This window comes from Bubalus kerabau, chromosome 7 (genome assembly GCF_029407905.1).
Source record: "Bubalus kerabau isolate K-KA32 ecotype Philippines breed swamp buffalo chromosome 7, PCC_UOA_SB_1v2, whole genome shotgun sequence".
Lineage (NCBI taxonomy): Eukaryota > Metazoa > Chordata > Mammalia > Artiodactyla > Bovidae > Bubalus > Bubalus kerabau.
In genome coordinates, this window is record NC_073630.1 from 76,059,022 (window position 1) to 76,079,926 (window position 20,905).

Genomic DNA, 20,905 nt, shown 5'->3' on the forward strand with positions numbered 1-20,905 from the left:
ACCAAATTGAAGAGTAAACATTTTTTAAGTTTTGGCTTTTGAGGAAAAAAAAGCTGACACCTTTATTGCCTTTGAAGAAGGGGATCACTCAGGAGCTCTGTTGGGCAGGCTTCACACTGCGCAAATGGCCCTGGCTTAGCAGATGGCACTTCCAAGAATACTTCGGAAACTGCTAACCTTAAAAACAAGCTTTCTGAAACCTGTTCATTGGTTCTTTTAAACCTGTTCAAAACTTGGATCTGATGAAGCAAAGTCGGCTTACCACATTAAGATAGTGTTGTTAGATTGTGGACCGTACTCAAGAATGCTGCTGCTACTAAGTCGCATCAGTCGTGTCAGACTCTGTGCGACCCCATAGACGGCAGCCCAACAGGTTCTTCTGCCCCTGGGACTCTCCAGGCAAGTATACTGGAATGGATTGCTATTTCCTTCTCCAACGCATGAAAGTGAAGTCGCGCAGTCATGTCCGACTCAGCGACCCCATGGACTGTAGCCTACCAGGCTTCTCTGTCCATGGGATTCTCCAGGCAAGAATACTGGAGTGGGTTGCCATTGCCTTCTCCACTAAAGAGTGCTGTTGAACGAAATAATAAAAAGGACCATCCGTACACTTCTCACACCACCTTTGCAGAGCCCCATGGGTATCTAATTTACTATGTATTCGATCATTGGGAACAACAGTTTTGTTTCAGTTCAGTCCCTCAGTCGTGTCGGACTCTCTGTGACCCCATGAATCGCAGCACGCCAGGCGTCCCTGTCCATCACCAACTCCCGGAGTTCACCCAAACCCACATCCATCGAGTCGGTGATGCCATCCAGCCATTTCATCTTCTGTCGTCTCCTTTTCCTCCTGCCCCCAATCCCTCCCAGCATCAGAGACTTCCAATGAGTCAACTCTGCGCATGAGGTGGCCAAGGTACTGGTTTTAATGCCTGGTTTTACCAGTAGCCGTGATCCTGGCAGACTTATCTCCAGAGCGATTTTTTAAAGCGAAATGTAACATTTAAAATAAGGGAACCGGTCACATTCCTTTTTCCCTTAAGCCTCCTGGATAGCGGCTTTAGACGCTGCTGGTGGACTTAAACAGGACGGGTGAGGAGGGGAGAGAGATCCAACTTCACCCTCCAGACTTGGTATTAACGAGGGGAAGGCAGGAAAGCCTGGGGCTCTCAGGACTAGGGCGCCTTCTCCAGCGCTCCGGTAGGAGACACACGGGCTGGAAGGAGGCCGGGGAAGTGAGAGGCTGAGATGGGCGGGCGAGAAAGGCCTTTCTGAGACGCCTACCCAGTCCGAGCGCATCTCGCCATGGCGCGCGCTTCCAAGGAAGCGACACCTGGGGACGCTTTTCCTGCTTCAGCGGTCTTTCCCAGCTCCCGCGGGCGGGTCTCCCGGGTCCCCTGGCATGGGCTCGCCCCTTCTTTAGCTCCCACGTCTTACGCTCTTCAATCTGTCTCCCACCCCCGATTCGACGAATCTGCTGCGCGCAGCCCGCTGGCTGGCGAGCGAGCGCAAGATGCCCAAGCTGCAGCCCGGGGCCCTGGGGTGGGGAGGGGCTGGCGGTTACCGCGGGGGCGGTGTACGCCACGTGGAGCTACGTCTCCCCCGGCGCTGCCCCCACCGCGGCGACCACTCCCGCCCGCATCCCGCCCCGTAGCTCCGGCGCGCGGGCGCGCGGGAGGAGGGAAGGAAACCCAGGTGGTGGGGATGGAGAGGGGGAAAGTAAAGAGGGAGAAGGGCAAGGAGCCGGAGAAAGAGAAAATTCAGCAAAAAGGAGAGGAGAGAAACAAAAAGAAGGTGGAGAAGGAGAAAATTAAGGAGAAAGAAAAGGGGAAGGAGGAGAAAATTAAGGAAAAGAACGGGAAGAAGAAAACTGGGAAGGGGAAGGAGGAGAAAATTAAGGAAAAGAACGGGAAGGAGAAAACTGGGAAGGGGGAGGAGGAGAAAATTAAGGCGGAAGAAAGGGGGAAGGAGGAGAAAATTAAGGAAAAGGAGAACGGGAAGGAGGAGAAAAGTAAGAGAAATGAGGATGAAAAGAGGCAAGAGCAAGAGCGGGGAACGGAGAAAGAGAAGGAGCAATTCAAGGAGAAAGAGAAGGACAACAGCACGTTGATAAAAATACCGCTGGAGTCGCTGGTAAGAGACCGCTGGCTCGGACCCTCACCCGAGGCCATTGTCCAGTGTTTCGCCGGCTCTGTTACGTGCGAGACCCCAGGTGGGCTCGCGCCCGAAGGAATCCGGTCTCGTTTGCCGGCTTTGTATCCGCGGATGGAATCGGAATGTGCCAAGCTTCGAACGACCCATCGCGAGCCCCTTCTCCTCAGCCGCTCGCCCACTCACCCCTAACCCCGACCCTGTGTCCAGGTCTAGTGTTGAAGAAGACACCTTGTTGATGTTCACAGCGGTGCTGGGAATAGCCTTTTTTCCAGCCCCATCTCTGGCCGGCGCCGAGCGCTAGCCCCCAGACCCTCACCACACGTGCTCTCTCTGTTCCAGTCTTTTCTGCTTTGTGGGGGCGGGGGGGTGGGGAGGGGAAGGTGTAGGTTTCTTGAATTTGTGCAGGATGTGTTTTGGGACTGCCTGGACCTTTTCTGTGGGCGCTCTGGTTACTATTACTTACATTGTTTTCATATCACCAGCACCTAGAAGAGAGGGTCACAAAGGTTTAACTGAGAGGTCTCAGAAACCAGCCTTTTAGTCATAAAAGGCCAGATACGTATGATTCTACTTAGATGGTTTACCTAGTGTATTCAAACTCAAAGAGCAGAATGTTGGGGGATGGTGGGGGTGAGGAGTTTAATGAGTACAGTTTGTTTTACAAGATGAATAGTTATGGCTAGTGGTGATGGTTACGTGGTATTATGAATGGAGTCGATATCACTCTGGGTTTAAACATGGTTAAGATGGTAAATTTTGTGTTGTGTATGACTGTGTGTGACCTGTGGATGGTGTCCCGCCAGGCTCCTCTATTCTCCAGGCAAGAATACAGGAGTGGATTGCCATGCTTTTATCCAGGGCATCTTCCTGACCCAGGGATGGAACCCACATCTCTCATATCTCCTACATTGGCAGGTGGATCCTTTATTACTAGCGCCACCTGGGAAGCCCTTTATGTTGTGTACTTTGCCACAATTTAAAAATTAGGGGAGAAGAAAAAAAAAACAAGCATTATTTGGCTCAACTTAGTGTGCTTTGTACTCCTGGGGTTCCTGGGCTCAGAGCTGCTTTCTGATTCTAAACAATATGAATTATGAACAGAAATTTGATCTCTGGTAAAATAGCCAAAGAACTGATGCTTTCAAACTGTGGTGTTGGAGAAGACTTTTAATTAAGAGTCCCTTGGACTGCAAGATCAAACCAGTCAATCCTAAAGGAAATCAACCCTGAATATTCATTGGAAGGATTGATGCTGAAGCTGAAGCTCCATTACTTTAGCCACCTGATGTGAAGAGCCCACTCATTGGAAAAGACCCTGATGCTGGGAAAGATTGAAGGCAAAAGAAGTCAGCAGAGGATGAGATGGTTATATAGCATCACCAACTCAATGGACGTGTTAGAGCAAACTCGGAGATAGGACAGGGAAGTCTGGTGTGCTACAGTCCATGGGATTGCAAAGAGTTGGACGCAACTTTGAGACTGAACACACAAAACAGACTATATAGATTCATTATAGTTAAAGGAATAACTTTTAACAAGGACCAGTGGTGTTGAATCATATTTCATGTCTGAACTCTTGGTTTACAGTAACCCCAGCTTTTCTAAGAGATTATAAACGTGAGGAACCTTGTATTTTAGACTAAAAAGTAAGCAAAATGTAAAGCATCAGTGACTACAGAATTTCCAAATAGGGTCAGGTTAGTGGCAGTGATGTGATTGGAAAGGGAATAGGGAATGGTTTTTATTCACAAAATTCACAAGATCCAAGATGCCATTATTTTAGGTACCACAGAGAAAGGAAAAAAAATGCTTCCAGCCAAAATATGACATACTATAGATTGTAAAGCCCTCATTTCAGAGATGTTAAAATGTGAAAAAAGAAATCTTGAAACCGATAAAATATGTTGGGGTAGCCTGAGTGTGGAGCCATTGGTGGAGATAATGAGGGGACACAGTCTACATCTTGCAGCCATTTCTTGGTCACCATTGCTTTAAAGCATTCATTTAAAACCAACCAATGACATCCCCTTAGAGCAACATCTAGTCCCTTTTCCTTACCATGACTCTGAGAATGACACTATAACATTTAGATGCAGATGGAAGAGAATGGGGAGGAAGCGGGGATGGATATAGGAAACACCTATGGAAGTGCCATTTGCTTTAAGAGCCGTCAATTATTCACTCCAGTAACAAACATTTACTTTAAAACATTCTGTTACTCACTAGACAGGTTTCATAAATGATTCCCCGTACATAAGTCTCTATTACAGCAGACCTTAGAACATCTTATTTTTACACAGATCTTCTATATTACAGACAGGAGGGACATGGGATAGACGTATAGTGCTGTTGAGGATCACTTTTTTTTTTTAACAGAAATCTAGTCTAAGGCTTCCCTGGTGGCTCAGACAGTAAAGAATCTACCTCCAATGTGGGAGACCTGGGTTCGATCCCTGGGGATCTCCCTGGAGAAAGAAATGGCAACCCACTCCAGTATTCTTGTCTGGAGAATCCCATGGACAGAGGAGCCTGGCGGGCTACAATCCATAGGGTCACACAGAGTCAGACATGACTGAAGTGACTTAGCATGCAGTCTGTGTCTAATGACCTTTAGTGTTCAAGCAGAAATGTATAAGATTATTATTTTTAAACCAATGCCCTTGAAGATGTTTCCAAGTTTTGTTTTGTTTTTTTCCCCATATATGAGAAACCTCTTTGGTAAGCTGTTTGAGAAATAGAATTCCTGTGAACAGTCTGACTGGGTTGCTCATTTATTACTGTTTACATTGAAGTTTGTATGCTAAAAGCCACCTTTCTGAGCACTTTGAACTTTCTGTTTCTCTCTTCATGCCACTCTTGCCCTTCTTGTCCCTCAAACACTTGTCATAAAAATTTCTAAGGCTGGTGGAATACTTCTTCCTAAAGTTTACATCTAGTTCATCAGGTTTTAGCATGAGATTTTAACTAGTTTAACAATTTTTATAGTCTTTGCCTTTTCATTTAATATTTATATTAAAAAGTACAGGAGAGAGTAACCTTGCCCTAAGAACTTTTAATCTATGATTCAATTTGGGGAGACAAGACAGATTAATATTATAAGACCTTAGATGCTTACATGCAAAGTGGCAGAGTCAATACATAGACCAAGAAGGTCCCAAGACCCCAAACAACAAATTGAATTCTCGTGCAGTCTCCAACGGACATGAACTAGGGAAGCCAAGTGAAGAGTGAAAATTGGCCCTGAAAATATGGCACCTCCTATAAATCCTGATATATATAAAATATTTATTTGATAAATTGACCAGGAGTTGGAAGATGGAGAAAGGGTATACAGTTAATATCATGTAAGTAATGACTGATTATATAAAATACAAACTGACTAGTACAGTTTGTTCTAGACCTATTAAATTTTTTTTGCAAAGTTTTATACAATTTCACAAATATTGGCAAGCGCACTTCCCAGAGCCAAGAAAACAAGGCCCTGATAGCATATTATTGCCTTATCTTTTGTTTCACAGGAGAAAAATAAGCAGATCCTAGTGCTGGGCCTGGATGGGGCAGGAAAGACCAGTATTCTCCACTTTCTAGCTTTAAACCGAGTCCAGCGCAGTGTGGCCCCCACCCAAGGTTTCAATGCAGTGTGCATCAGCACTGAGGACCGCCAGATGGAGTTCCTGGAGAGTAAGCGCTCTTTCTCAGTGGTTCTGGGGGTAGCTAATAGCTTATATAGCCACATGATTGTTGAACCTTAAGCCAGATGCGATGTCAACATCACGTGGGTCCTTGTGAAATGAATGATAAAATGAATATGAAATGAATGATAGGTCCTTATGAAATGAAACCCTGGGTCAATTTTCCTAGACTTTTAGAATGCATATGTAGATGAATGCTAGGGTGCAATGTGGGTAAAATCACTTTCTGTTCTTTTTATTTTGTCCTTTTTCCAGTGGTGGTGATAAAAGGGAGTTGAGAGGAAGGCTTTAGCACCCTCTCCTTTAACAGCCTCCCTCCTCCTTACTACCCCCCCCCCATAAAAATCCAATCTGAGTAAATATAGTGTGCTTCCTTCTTGAAAATGCAAATATTCACAAACCTCTTATGACCAGATCACAACATATATACTCTTGTAATCAGATCACAACCCAGAAGCCCCTACTCTAAAGTAATTCTGGAGTCACTGCCTCTCAGAATATTGCTGTTTCCCAAAGTTGTATCAGATCCTCTTATCCTCTCTTTACACTCTCCCAAATTTATCTATCCAGACAAACAAACCCGAATGTCACCTGACATCTCTACCTGGCTGTCTCATCAGCCTCTCAAACCAAACATTGTCCAAGCAAATGCTTGATATAGCTCCATATCCGTTCCTGTCCCTGTAATCCACTGATCAGTAAATGTCTCCTCACCCATCAAGATGCTCAAGCCAGAGGACTGGGCATTTTCTGCACCCCCACCTCCAGTATGCAAGGAAAATGCTATGAATTTTTGCTTTCATCCAATTGTGAAGAGAAAATGGTGGGCAGAGAAACTGTTAAACCTGTCGGCAAATCTTTCTGATAAAAGCATTATTAGGAATAGAGATTTCAATTTTCTTAGAAGCTATAGAAGAAATAATATTTTTAATGAAATAGATGGCTAAGAAAAGAGTCTCAGAATATAAAAAGTGAAAAAGGGCAGGGTCGGGGGTGATGGGAAGGAAAGGAAAGAGAAAAAAAAGAAAGGAAGATAGGAAGAAAAAAGAAAAGATTCCAATTAAGGGGGAAAATGGACAGATCTGTTGGAGTGAGGAGTTTCAACATGTGTTTGTCAATTATTAATGGAATCAAGGAGAAAAAAATTGCAGAGAGTAAATAATGTTTGAACACAGTCAACCAATTTGATCTAATGAACAATATAAAATTGTCTAATTCTTCTCAAATACCCATGGAACAGTAAACAAACACAGACCACTGCCTGGGCCATATAGCAAATCTTAATGGAGTTTTCAAAGAGGCATCATATAAACTCTGTCCTCTATTTTACCATTAAATTAGAAGTTAATATCTAGAGACTTCCCTGGTGGTCCAGTGGTTAAGAATCCACCTTCCAATACAGGAGATATGGGTTTGATCCCTGGTCGGGGAAGTAAGATCCCACATGCCACGGGACAACAGAGCCCATGCGCCATGACTACTAAGCCCAGGCCTGCTCTGGGGCCCTCACTCCACTGATGGAGTGTAGCCTCTACGACACAATGGCGATCCCCCACACCACAACTAAGACCTGATGCAGCCAACAATAAGTAAATGAATAATTTTTTTTCCAGTCCTGTGCCCTCCCCAACTAATATTTTTTTTTAAGTTAATAACTAAAAGATAACAATTCCTGTTATAGATGAAATGTCATGGTGTTGGCAAAAAAAAAAAAAAAATGGGAATGCCTGTTTAAGCTCGTATGTTAAAGGATATGAATTACTTAGATTACATTATTTTAAAAAATTAAAACACAAAATACTTCGAAGAATGACCAGCTTGGCTCTCTCTACAAAGGAAAACAAAGGAAAGACAAATAAAGACCCTTTCCTATTAGTTTTTCAAATGTTTTTGTTAAGTGCCCATAACAGTGGTCTGCATACTTTTTCTGCAAAGGACTCGAGAGTAGATAACGTAGACTTTGTGGCCACATGATCTCTGTGCTGCTGCTTAATATTGCAAAAGCAACCCAGAGACCATGTGTGAACAAACCTGCATGTCTGTGTTGTCACACAACTTTGCTTGTACTGAAATCCAACTGTGATATAATGTTCATATGTTACAAAATGGTAATTCTTTTTTTCCCCAAATGTTTAAAAATGTAAAATCCATTTTTTGTTCACGGGCTGTACAAAAACAGGCAGTGAGCCAGGTTTAGACTGTGGGCCATGGTTTGTCAATTTCTGTCCCAGGAGGAAAATAAAACTGAATTCATTGTATCTGGGAAACTTTCTTCTGGCAAGCATCAGCAGAATGAAATAACCCAAAGACATTTTTATCTTGAGGCAACTATTCTTAAATACCCACAGGATCATATTAACTTTTAGTGCAAGATTAAAGAAAGGAAATTAGATTTGGGATTTTGACAAAGGAAAAAAGTTGTGCAAGAGAGGCTAGCCAATGACATTTAAATCAGTCCATTTAAGACATTTTAGAGAAACGTGTTTTAACCCACCACCCTGAATTCTTTTAGTAGACTACTCCTGTTTACTGATCCATACTTGATAGACATGCACTGGCTGTCATGACTGCTCTGTATAACAGATCAAGAGGCATCCACTGTGGTATAAATTTGCAATGTAGGACACCTGAGTTTGATCCCTGCCTGGGTTGGAAAGATCCCCTGGAGAAGGAAATGGCAACCCACTCCAGTATTCTTGCTTGGGAAATCCCATGGACAGAGGAGCCTGGCAGTTCGTGGGGTTGCAAGAATTGGACCCGACTTAGTGACTAAACTACCACCATGCTGGTCCTTTGTGTTCCAGAACTTAATGAACCGCTTGTGGAGGGTAAATATCCCCACCAATCATTTCCCCAGAAACATCACTCTGGTTGTTCTCAGAATTGGGTCTAGTCTCACAGCGGTCTTTTATCAGAAGACCTGCCAGTGTTCAGAAATTACCAAAATGTGCCTTACCTGGCTGCCTCGATGGACTCTTCTGAGATTTGTGTGTATGTATGTGTTTTCTTCCTTTGCTTTTCTTTGTAGTTGGCGGCAGCGAACCTTTCCGTTCCTATTGGGAAATGTACCTGTCCAAGGGCTTGCTGTTGGTATTTGTGGTAGATTCAGCAGATCACAAAAGATTACCTGAAGCCAAGAAGTACCTTCATCAACTAATTGGAACAAACCCAGTCCTTCCTCTGGTTGTGTTTGCAAACAAACAGGTAAAAATCTGTGCAAATATAAAGTGTACTCAATATTTTTTTATTAATGCAGTAAATAGAAATGTTTACTTTTTGAATTTGATCTTTTAAATTTATTTTTTAAATTTGATTTTTTTAAAATTGGAGGATAGTTGTTTTACAATGTGTTAGTTTCTGCTAACAGAAGTGAATCAGTCCTAATACACAGATACCGCCTCCCTCTTGGACCTCCCTCCCACCCCCTATCCCCCCTCCCCCCGCCGAGGTCATCACAGAGCGCTGAGTTGAGCTTCCTGTGCTTTATAGCAGGTTCCCATTAGCTATCTATTTTGCACAAAGTAGTGTATATTTGTTGTTGTTCTTTAGTCACTAAATTGTGTCTTACTCTTGTGCTACGCCATGGACTGTTGTAGCCTGCCAGACTCCTTTGATGGGATTTCCCAGGCAAGAATACTGGAGCAGGTTGCCATTTCCTTCTCCAGGGGAGCAGAGGATCTTACCCACCCAGGGATTGAACCCGCGCTTCCTGCATTGGCAGGTAGATTCTTTACCAATGAGCCACCTGGGAAGCCTGGTAATGTATATATGTCAGTCCTAATCACCCAATTCATCCCACGCTCTCCTTTCCCCTCTATGTCCACAAGTCCATTTTCTCCCTCTGAGTTTCTATTCCTGCCTTGGAAATAGATTCATCTGTACCATTTTCCCAGATTCCACATGTATGTGTTAATATAGGATGTTTTTCTCTTTCTGACTTACTTTATTCTGTATGACAGACTCTAGCTCCAACCACATCTCTGCAGATGACCCAAAGAAACGTCTGCTTTTAAGAGCTAAATATTCAATAATATGCTGTATGTTCATTTCAATTTATACTATTAGGTCTCCTGGAGTATACAATCAGCCCTCCTTTCAGGGGGAAAAAAAATTCCATAAAGTTCCAAAAAGTAAAACTCCTGTTTGCCACATGTGAGCAACTGTTTTCATAGCATTTACCTTGTATTAGATATTATAAGTAGTCTAGAGAAGGCAATGGCACTCCACTCCAGTACTCTTGCCTGGAAAATCCCATGGACAGGGGAGTCTGGTAGGCTGCAGTCTATGGGGTTGCTAAGAGTCGGACATGACTGAGTGACTTCACTTTCACTTTTCACTTTCCACTTTCATGCATTGGAGAAGGAAATGGCACCCCACTCCAGTATTCTTGCCTGGAGAATCCCAGGGTGGCAGAGCCTGGTGGGCTGCCATCTATGGGGTTGCACAGAGTCGGACACGACTGAAGCGACTTAGCAGCAGCAGCAGCAGCAGAGATGATTAAAGTATATGGGAGGATGTGCATAGGTTATTTGCAGAAATGACACCATTTTATATAAGGGGCTTGAGCAGATTCTGATGTCTTCTACGGTCCTGCAACCAATCCCCTCACAGATACCAAGTAAAAGTGAAAGTGTTAGTCGCTCAGTCGTGTCTGAACGTTTTTTGACCCCATAGACTGTAGCCTACCAAGCTCCTACGTCCATGGAATTCTCCAGGCAAGAACACTGGAGTGGATTGCCATTCCGTTCTCCAGGGGATCTTCCCAACCCAGGGATGGAACCCAGGTCTCCCGCATTATAGGTAGATTCTTTACTGTCTGAGCCACCAGGAAAGCCCACAGCTGTAAATTCGTTCAGAACAGAGACTGTCATTCACCTTTGTGTCCCATGTAAAACCTAGTATACTACCTTGTATATAGTAGGAAGTCAACAAATCTGTTAAGTTTAATCAAATAAACATTTATTGACTGTTGAATTGATTTCAACAAAATCTTTGAGTGCTTACTATGTATAATGGGCTTCCCTGGTGGCTCAGATAGTAAAGAATCTGAGAGACCTGGGTTTGATCCCTGGATCAGGAAGATCCCCTGGAGAAGGAAATGGCAACCCATTCCAGTATTCTTGTCTGGAGAATCCCATGGATAGAGGAGCCTGGCAGGCTGCAGTCCATGGGGTCGCAGAGTCAGACATGACTAAGCGACTAACACACACACACACACACACACACACACACTATGTGTCAGTATACAGAATTAGTTTTAGATTAGCTAGCCTGACCTGAATTCCACACACATGCATTAAAGTATTGAACACTCATGAAGAAATGGTAACCTTGTACAGTGTTGGTAGGGATGTCAAATGGTGCAATTGCTATGAAAAACAGTATGGCAGTTCCCTACAAAATTAAAAATAGAATTTTCATATAGTCCAGCAGTCCCACTTCTGGGTATATTATCAATAGAATTGAAAGCAGGAACTCAAACAGATGTTTGCACACCCGTGCTCATAGCACAATTATTCCCAGTAGCCAAAAGGTAGAAGCAACCCAAGTGCCCATCCATGCATGAACGGATAAACAAAATGTGGTGTATACGTACAGTGGATATTATTCAGCCTTAAATGTGTCGGGAAATTCTGACACATGCTACACCATGGATGAACTTTAAGGACATTATGCTAAGTGAAATAAGCCAGTAACAAAAGAACAAATAATGTATGATTATACTTTTATGAGGTCCCCTAGAGCAGTTAAGGGCTTCCCTGGTGGCTCAGATGGTTAAAGAACCAACCTGCAATGTGGGAGACCTAGGTTCAATCCTTGGATTGGGAAGATACCCTGGAGGAGGGCATGTCAACCCAGTCCAATATTCTTTCCTGGAGAATCCCCATGGACAGAGGAGCCTGGCAGGCTACAGTCCATAGGGTCGCAGAGTTGGACACGACTGAGCGACTAAGCACAGAGTAGTTAAAATCAGAGAGACAAAAAAATAGTAGTTGCCAAGGGCTGAAAGAGGGAGAAATGGGAAGCTATTGTTTAATGGGTACAGAGTGTCAGTTTTACAAGTTGAAGAGTTCTGAAGATGGTGTACAATAATGTGAATTTACTTAACTGTACACCAAACTGTACATTTCAAAATGGCTAATATGGAAAATTTTGTTATGTGTATCTTGCTACAATAAAAGAAATTAAAAAAAAATTAAACATCTATAGCATTGTGCAAGCATACCTAATTTTATCACACTTCACTTTGTTGTATTTTGCAGATATTGTGATTTTTACAAATTGAAGGTTTGTGGCAACCCTGCATGGAGCAAGTCTATATACGCCATTTCCCCAACTTCTTTTTCTCACTTTATGTCTCTGTGTTGCCTTTTGGTAATTCTTGCAATATTTCCAACTTTTAGAATTATTATATTTGTTATGATGATCTCTGATCAGTGACCTTTGATGTTACTATTATAAAAAGATTACGACTTGCTGAAGGCTCGGATGATGGTTAGCATTTTTTTAGCAATAAGGTATTTTTAAATTAAGGTGTGTACATATTTTTAGACATAATGCTATCACACACTTAATAGATTACAGTAGTGTTAAAGTAACTTTTCTATGTACCAAGAGACAAAAAAAATTCATGTGACTCACTTTATTGCGGTATTCACTGTATCATAGTAGTCTGGAACCAAATTTGCAGTATCTCTGAAGTGTGCTTGTAATGCTGTAGCCTCTCTCTCAATTGCCAGGCTTATCAGTCATAAGAGAGCTCAGTTCCTACCCTTTCTCCCACTCCTATGAGTGAGTGTTTATGGAAGTAAAATAAATCATTATAAATGATGATCTAAAAGTAGGAACCTATATTAAAGTCCAGCATAAATGCTAGTCCAGCAGATTATTTTTTTAAAAAGGCTGGAGTTTTTTTTGTTTTTGTTTTTTTAGTTAACATCTTAAGTACCACAAACTGTGATGATTTAGAAGATCATGGTAAATGTAAGTGAGCTGTATAGTATTGCATTGCATGAATATACCACCACTTTACCATTTTCTTGTTGGGCATTTGGGTTATTTCCAATTTTTCATTGTTGTAAAGAGTTCTATAGTGAATCTTCATGTATGTGTCTTTTCATAGATGTGTACCAACAGTTCTCTAGTGCATGAGGAATTGCTGGGTTTGGGGATTTGTACCTTGTGGCTCAGCTGGTAAAGAATCCGCCTGTAATGCGGGAGACCTGGGTTCGATCCCTGGGTTGGGAAGAGCTCCTGGAGAAGGGAAAGGCTACCCACTCCAGTATTCTGGCCTGGAGAATTCCAAGGACTGTATAGTCCCTGCGCCTTTTACTTTTCTTTCACATATTCAGTTTTACTAGATATTACCAAGTTGCTTTCCAAAGATATTGAACCAATTTATTCTTCCTACCAGCAGTATATGACAGTTTTTATAGCTCTACACCCTTGTTAATACTTGATTTGTCAGTCTTTCATTTTTGCCAGTCTCGTGAGAATGAAATTTTATCTTATTATTCTAATTTGCATTTCCTTAATTACTAGTGAGCCTGAACATTTTTTTCAGATGTTCACTGTTTATTAGTTTCAAATTAGTTTCATTCTTTGAAGCAAATTTCCATATCTGTGAATTAACTTTTAATATCTTTCCCCAAATTCCTATTGGGTGTTTATCTTTTCTCATTTGAGTTGTAGGAGTCTTTCATATATTTTGGAAAAATAATCCTATTTCTGTTACATGCATTACAAATATCTTCTCTAGCAACCTATTGCAGAGAAGGCAATGGCACCCCACTCCAGTACCCTTGCCTGGAAAATCCCAGGGATGGGGGAGCCTGGTGGGCTGCAGTCTATGGGGTTGCACAGAGTCGGACACGACTGAAGCAACTTAGCAGGAGCAGCAGCAACCTATTGTTAACATTTTACTTTGTTATGGTTCTCTTTTTAATACACTGGTTTTCATTTTTAATAGTCCAATTTATCGATACTTTCCTTTGTGGTTTATATCCCTTCATCAAATTGAATAAACAGGACCATTTGGTGTCAAATTTATAACTTTTACTGGGGTTTAATAATAATATGTTTGGATATTCTCAGATAGTAAAGAATCTACCTGCAATGCAGGAGACCTGGGTTCAATCCCTGGGTCCAGAAGATCCCCTGGAGAAGGGAATAGCAACCCACTCCAGTATTCTTGCCTGGAGAATTCCATGGACAGAGGAGCCTGGTGGGACACAGTCCCTGGGGTCACAAAGAATTGGACTCAACTGAGCAGCTAACACACATTCTAGTTTAAGGTCATCTTGGTTATTACTCCTTGATCAAAGTAACTTAAGCTTTTAGATGACTCATTGTTTCACGTTATTACATAAATATTTTTTAAAAGTCATCTTACTATCGTTATTCTTTGAGTGATTACGTCTATTAAGGCACAATTATGTGAGTGTGGAATACACCTGATATTTATCCCTGATGTTCTTTTATCATTACAAGGAGCCCCTCCTCCCTTCCAACACCCTTCTATTTTCTTCCTCTCCAATTCCATTGGTGGCATTTCTTTTAACTTGAGACATTGTCCACATGACTAGATTCATTAAAACAATTGCAAAATTCACTACATGCTCTAAGACTAAATGAATTCAGGTTTCAGACAGGCAATAAAGTGGAAGAACGAGAAAAGGTAATGATACCACATGAAGAAAACCTCACAGACTTACAAGAATTTGATAGGTTCATATTGGTACAGGAAAAAATGACAATATTGTACTATTTTAAAACTTTGGGAGAACACCATGAAACAAAAAGCCAATTACAAATTCAATGTTAAGAGTGAAAATGTTTAAACTTTTGCAGAAGACTTAAAAACTGTAACTGAATCTGCATATGTATTTAGGAGAGGGAATATCAGAGGTTATTTGCCATAAATAATTCTTGTTGTGTGAGAGGCAAAGAAATATGTTTCAATCTTAGCATGCAGCATAAACACATGCTTTTTGTCTCCTCATTTTAATCTCTCCCCTCTCTGCTTCTTTGGATGGGTTTTCCTCCTTTAAGCCTTCCCCACTTCTCCATCTCATCTTGCCCTCCACCTGTCCCTTGCCTCTCAGCCTTCTTCACCTACTACACCATTTTCTAAACTTTTTCTGTCCCTGATCCCTCTCTACCTCCCTCCATCCCCCCAAATTTGATGTAAAACTTTTTGTTCAGTAGAAATAATTTTTGCAAAAGAAAACTTACATTTGGCAAATGCTATAATCAATAAAATATTATATGGACAAAAACCAATTAATGAATCAAGCTTCTATTGTAAAGACAAATTAAAAATAATCTTGGAGGGCTTCCGTGATTCTTCAGTGGAAAAGAATCTGCCTGCCAATGCAGGACACAGGTTCAATCTCTGATCCAACAAGATCCCACATGTTGCAGAGCCATTAAGCCACAACTGTTGAACCTGTGCTCTAGAGCCCGAGCTCTACAGCCCGTGCTCTGCAATAAAAGAAGCCACCAGGATGAGAAGCACCACAACTAGAGAGTAGCCCCCGCTCACCACAACTAGAGAAAAGCCCATGCAGCAACAAAGACCCAGCACAGCCAACAATAAATAAATAAATAATTTATTATATAAATTAAACAACAATAAATAAACAAATTATTAATTATTTTAAAAAATTAAAAAAATAAATCTTGGGAAAATTCAGACAAAATTGGAAAAACAAAACTAGAAGCAGATTGCACTGGTTAGGAAATTGATTAAGGTATTATATTGGCTTAACTTTGTTCCAGAAAATACTCTTTTGATAATAACTCATAAATGCTGATATAATTCCAATGAAAATCTTTATATTCAAACAGCCTTTAGGATCCTAGTAATGGGATTACAATAGCCTTGATATTATAATGGAGGTGCAGTCATTGAGAGCAATAAATGTATCTATCCAAAAATGTTGCAAAATAACCAACTTTTTTTCAATTCTTTTTCCATTCTTGTGAAGGATCTTGAAGCAGCCTATCACATTACAGATATCCATGAAGCTTTGGCATTATCTGAGGTGGGAAATGACAGGAAGATGTTCTTGTTCGGAACCCAGGTGACTGAGAATGGCTCAGAGATACCTTCCATCATACAAGATGCCAGAGACCTAATTGCACACCTGGCTGCAGACATGAGTGATCAGGCATAGCCCACTGCGAGACTCACAATTTGGATGTCACCAGGGAACGGGATGTGGCAGGCTGGAAGCCAAAATTTCCACTTTCAAATAAAAAATAAGCCATTTCCTATTTTCTCAATGCACGACACATATACACATATAAGATAATGTTAATTGATTAAAAGGATCTCTATTTAGATTTTGAACTTTAAAAGTATTGGTAAACAATGTATTTGGAGGGATTTGGATTTTTAATCAACAAAATTAAAGTGAAAATTAGCAAGCATTCATCCCATTTGTAGTTTCTCGGTGCAATGACATTTACATTAAAATATTCTAATAACTTTCCTCTTTTCAAGTAAATTCAGGTGTCTTTCCTTTAAGTGGATCCATTTAACAATGTGGGAAAAGAAATCAGGATAGGGCAATAAGAAAAGTAAACACTATCAAAGTCACATAGAAATACAAATTAACAGCATTTAGAAAGATTTAAGAACGGCTTCTTTCTAAGAAACTACCACTAACAGAACACCGTAGGGATTTGTGTTTCAACTTCTTGATATTTTATTTTTTTATATAGATAAGCTTTATCTTTCCTAGAAATATTTAAGAGTGATAACTCTGCTTACCTACAGATATGATACAAATCCAACTTTTAACCTTAGTGTCTTGTCCTGATTTGTTTTTTTAGAAGACTTCCAGCTTCCAGTCCAGCATGTAAGAAGCTTGGAAGCCATGAGGCCATTCTAACAAGTAAAAAGCTGAACAGACTGAAAGTTCAGCATTGGAGAGACTACCGGAATACAGAGAATAACAGTTTACCAGAGCAGAGACTCATAATGGGAAACTCCCCATGGGAACCAGTGCCTGCCTGTTAGTCACACACTTGTGTCCAGCTCTCGGCCACCCATGGGCTGTAGCCCGCCAGGCTCCTCTGTCCATGGGATTCTCCAGGCAAGAATACTAAAGTGAGTTGCCATTCCCTTCTACAGGGGATCTTCCCAACCCGGAATTGAACCTGAGTCTTCTGCATTGCAGGCAGATTCTTTACCACTGAGGCACCAGGGAAGCCCCACTGGCAACTAGTGTCAGCGTAGAAAAACCAGAACTATAATTGATGAATTGCTGGTTGCTCAGACTACTCTGAAAATTAAAAAATTCTAGGGGAACCCAGTCATAGGAGGGCCCCCAATTTTTTGAGATTTACCTCCAGGACCTTGACTAAATTCCCTCAATAAATATTAGAGAAAAATCCCCTGGTGCTTCCAAGGGAAGGGAAAAAAAACCTTTTGAAATATGCCAGAGCATTCTGTTGTTGTTAACACGGTCTGCCCTCAGGAGAAACTAGTTAACCAGTGCCTAGCCTGGAGTCGGACATGACTGAAGCAACTTAGCAGCAGCAGCAGAAGCCTGCTGGAGTATTACTGTGTTCATGTGTGCTTGCTTGTGTCCTCTGCAACCCCATGGACTGTAGCCCACCTGGCTCCTCTGTCCATGGGATTTCCCAGGCAAGAATACTGGAGTAGGTTGCCAGTTCCTTCTCCAGGGGATTTTCCCAACCGAGGGATCGAACCTGCTCCTTCTGCATTGGCATGCAGATTCTTTACCACTGAGCCACCTGGGAATCCCACTCTGGTATTACCAGAGAGTAATCAGAGCCTAACTGACCTGGAGGAAAGGAAATACCCAACTGTAGTCCACTCCAGTCATTCTGTTCCACCTAAGAGGGCAGGAAACTAAGACTCAAGTCTGCAGTCCAGAGGCACAGAGTCTCTAAATGGCTGAGCCCTCATCATAAGACTATAGAATATTCTCCCTTCCCCCACCCCCATCTCACCAACACATTGCTAAAGGCCTGTTTACAGAAGTTCCTTTTACCCAATACATCATGCCTGGCTATCAGGAAAAGCTACAAGACATAGTAAAAGGAAAAAAACACAGAAGAGACACAGCATGCACTGTACAGAAATGAAGAATGTTTGATGGGATTGTTAAAAGACTAGATACAGCTGAGGAAAGAATCTCTGAGCTTGAGGATATCTCAATAGAAACTTCCAAAAACTGAAAACCTAAGAGAGCAAGGGCTAGAAAAACAGAACAGAATATGCAAGGACTGTGGGACAACTATAAAAGTGGAAATATGTGTTTAATGGGAAACCAGAAAGAGGAGAAGGCAATGGCAACCCACTCCAGTACTCTTACCTGGAAAATCCCATGGATGGAGGAGCCTGGTGGGCTGCAGTCCATGGGGTTGCTAAGAGTCGGACACGACTGAGCGACTTCACTTTCACTTTTCACTTTTATGCATTGGAGAAGGCAATGGCAACCCACTCCAGTGTTCTTGCCTTGAGGATCCCCGGGATGGGGGAGCCTGGTGGGCTGCCATCTATGGGGTCGCACAGAGTCGGACATGACTGAAGCAACTTAGCAGCAGCAGCAGAAAGAGGAAAGAAAGGAAGAATAAATATTCGAAACAATGACTGAGAATTTCCCAGAGATCTCAGAAATACAGAGAATATCAAGTAGGATAAATGCCCCCCCAAAACAATGCATGGGCCTATCACTTTTAAGCTGCAGAAAATCAAAGATGAAGAAAATTTAAAAACGCAGAAAAGAGTCAGAGGGAAAAACACCTTACCATGAAGGATCAAAGATAAGATACATTAGACTTCTTAGAAACTATGGAAACGGAGAGTGGAATAAATATAGCATTGAGAGAGAACATTCAGCCTAGAATTCTGTACCCTGTGAAATCCTTCAAAGGTGAAAGGGCTTCCCTGGTGGCTCAGTGGTAAAGAACCCTCCTGCCAACGTAGGAGACATGGGTTCTATTCCTGATCCAGGAAGATCCCACAGGCCACGGAGCAGCTAAACCCGTGTGCCACAACTACTGAGCCTGTGCTCTACAGCCCAGGAGCCGCAACTGCTGAAGCCCGCGTGCCCTAGAGCCTACAACTAGAGAAGCCCCCACAATGAGAAGCCTGCACAGTGCAACCACAGTGGAACCTCCCTTCTCACTGCAGCTGGAGAAAAGCCCACACAGCAACCAAGGGCCAGTGCAGCCAAAAATAAAAAAGTCATTAATTAAAAAAAAATTCAAGTGAAGAAAAAAGAATTTCTGAGACAAAAATTGAGGGAGTTTGTGGCCAGTACTTCTGCATTGCAAGAAAGATAGAAGAAAAATAATAGAGTTCAGAAATTTGAATCTATATAAAAGAAGAACACTGGAAAAAGAATAAGGGAGGATAAGATTAAAACTTATTTTTCTTATTCTTAATTGATCTAAGAGATTACAGTTTCTTCAAAATAATAACGGCAACCACTGTATTTGAGCATGTGTGTTTATGTGTGTGTATAAGCGTTATGACAGCAGTGATGGAAGGAATTAGGATTTAGTCATCATAAGGTTTTCACACTACTTGTGAAATGGTATAGTGTTATTTAAAGTAGACTTGGATTTGTTATTAATATATATCACAAACTAAGACAACCACTGAAAAAATAAAGGAAGTTATAACTGATATGCCAAAAAAAAGAGAGAAAATGAAATCAAGTAAAATGCTCAAAACCACAAAAAGGAGAAAAAAAGTGGAAGACAAAAAGAGAAACAATGAACAAGGACAAAACAATAAAAATATGGTATCTATAAATCCAACTAAATCAATAATCACTTTGTAGGTCAAGGGTCTAAATGCACCAATTGAAAGACAAATTGTCAGGGTGGATTTAAAAACAAGATCCAGCCATATGTTGCCTACAAGAAACTAAGTATAAAGAGACATATGGATTAAAATTAAATGAATGGAGAAAGATATAACACTAATCAAAAGAAAGCAGGAGTAGCTATATTAATTTCAGACAGAGAAGACTTAAGAGTAATGAAAGTTACCAGGGATAAAGAGGGCAATTATACGTCAAGCACAAAGAACATCAAACTAAAAAGCCTCTACATAGCAAAAGAAACCATCAACAAAATAACAGCCAATGGACTAGGGAGAATATTTGTAAACCACATATCTGATAAAGGGTTAATATTAAAAATATATGAAGAACTCATACACTCCATTACAGAAAAATATGAAGGACAAAGGACCTGAACAGACTTTTTTTTTCCCCAAAGAAGTTCTTTTATAAATAAGTACATGAAAATATACTCAACATCACTCATCATTAGGGAAATATCAATTAAGCAATGAGATATCCCCTCAAGCCTAGTAGAATGGCCATAATCAAAAAGATGAGATAACAAGTGCTGCCTTGGATGTAGAGCAAAGGGAATCTTTGGTATTGTTGTGGGACTGTAAATTGGTACAGCCATTGTGAAAAACAGTATGGAGGCTTCTCAAAAAATTAAAATAGAACTACCATATAATTCAGCAACACCACTTCTGAGACTATAACCAAAGGAAATGAAAATACTAAGTCAAAAAGATATCTGTACCGCCATGTTCCTAGCAGCATTATTTACAATAGCAAAGGCACAGAAACAATCTAAGTGTCCACTGATGGGCAAATGGATAAAATAATTTTTAGTGTGTATGTATGTATTATACATACATGCATACATATGGTGGAGTATTATTTAGCCATAAAAAGGAAATTCTATCATTTGCAACATGGATGGACCACGAAGCATTATGCTAAACGAAATAAGACAAGCAGAGAAAAGCAAATATTACATGATTTCGCTGATATGTGGAATTTAAACAAAACAAACACAAACTCGTAAAAAGAAATCAGATTTGTGGTTACATGGATAGAGGGGTGTGGCCAGGGACAGGGTGGGTCAAGGAAGGTGGACAAAAGATACAAACTTCCAGTTATAAGTTAGTACCAGGGATAGAATGTACAACATGATGATTACATAATTTACACTGCTGTATGATATACAGAGGACAAGAAGGCCTGGCA

The 20,905-nt window shown here is 41.2% G+C and overlaps 1 protein-coding gene across 5 annotated transcripts; it reads left to right on the forward strand.

The window, feature by feature from the left end:
* Positions 1 to 1,365: 1,365 nt before the first annotated feature.
* On the forward strand, positions 1,366 to 16,570 carry ARL9 (ADP ribosylation factor like GTPase 9). Of its 5 annotated transcripts, none has more exons than XR_008717150.1 (5): positions 1,366 to 2,133; positions 5,673 to 5,835; positions 8,875 to 9,050; positions 9,443 to 9,603; positions 15,836 to 15,948. XR_008717150.1 is itself a non-coding variant. In XM_055588665.1 (4 exons), exons 1-4 carry the CDS (start codon positions 1,705 to 1,707, stop codon positions 12,116 to 12,118), a joined length of 777 nt encoding a protein of 258 aa, XP_055444640.1. In that variant the 5' UTR covers positions 1,366 to 1,704; the 3' UTR covers positions 12,119 to 13,845. The 5 variants fall into 5 exon arrangements, 3 of the variants coding, with proteins under 3 accessions (XP_055444640.1, XP_055444638.1, XP_055444641.1); XR_008717151.1 differs by having other exon boundaries at positions 9,443 to 9,567; positions 15,836 to 15,856; XM_055588665.1 differs by lacking the exons at positions 9,443 to 9,603; positions 15,836 to 15,948 and adding an exon at positions 12,110 to 13,845.
* Positions 16,571 to 20,905: the final 4,335 nt, after the last annotated feature.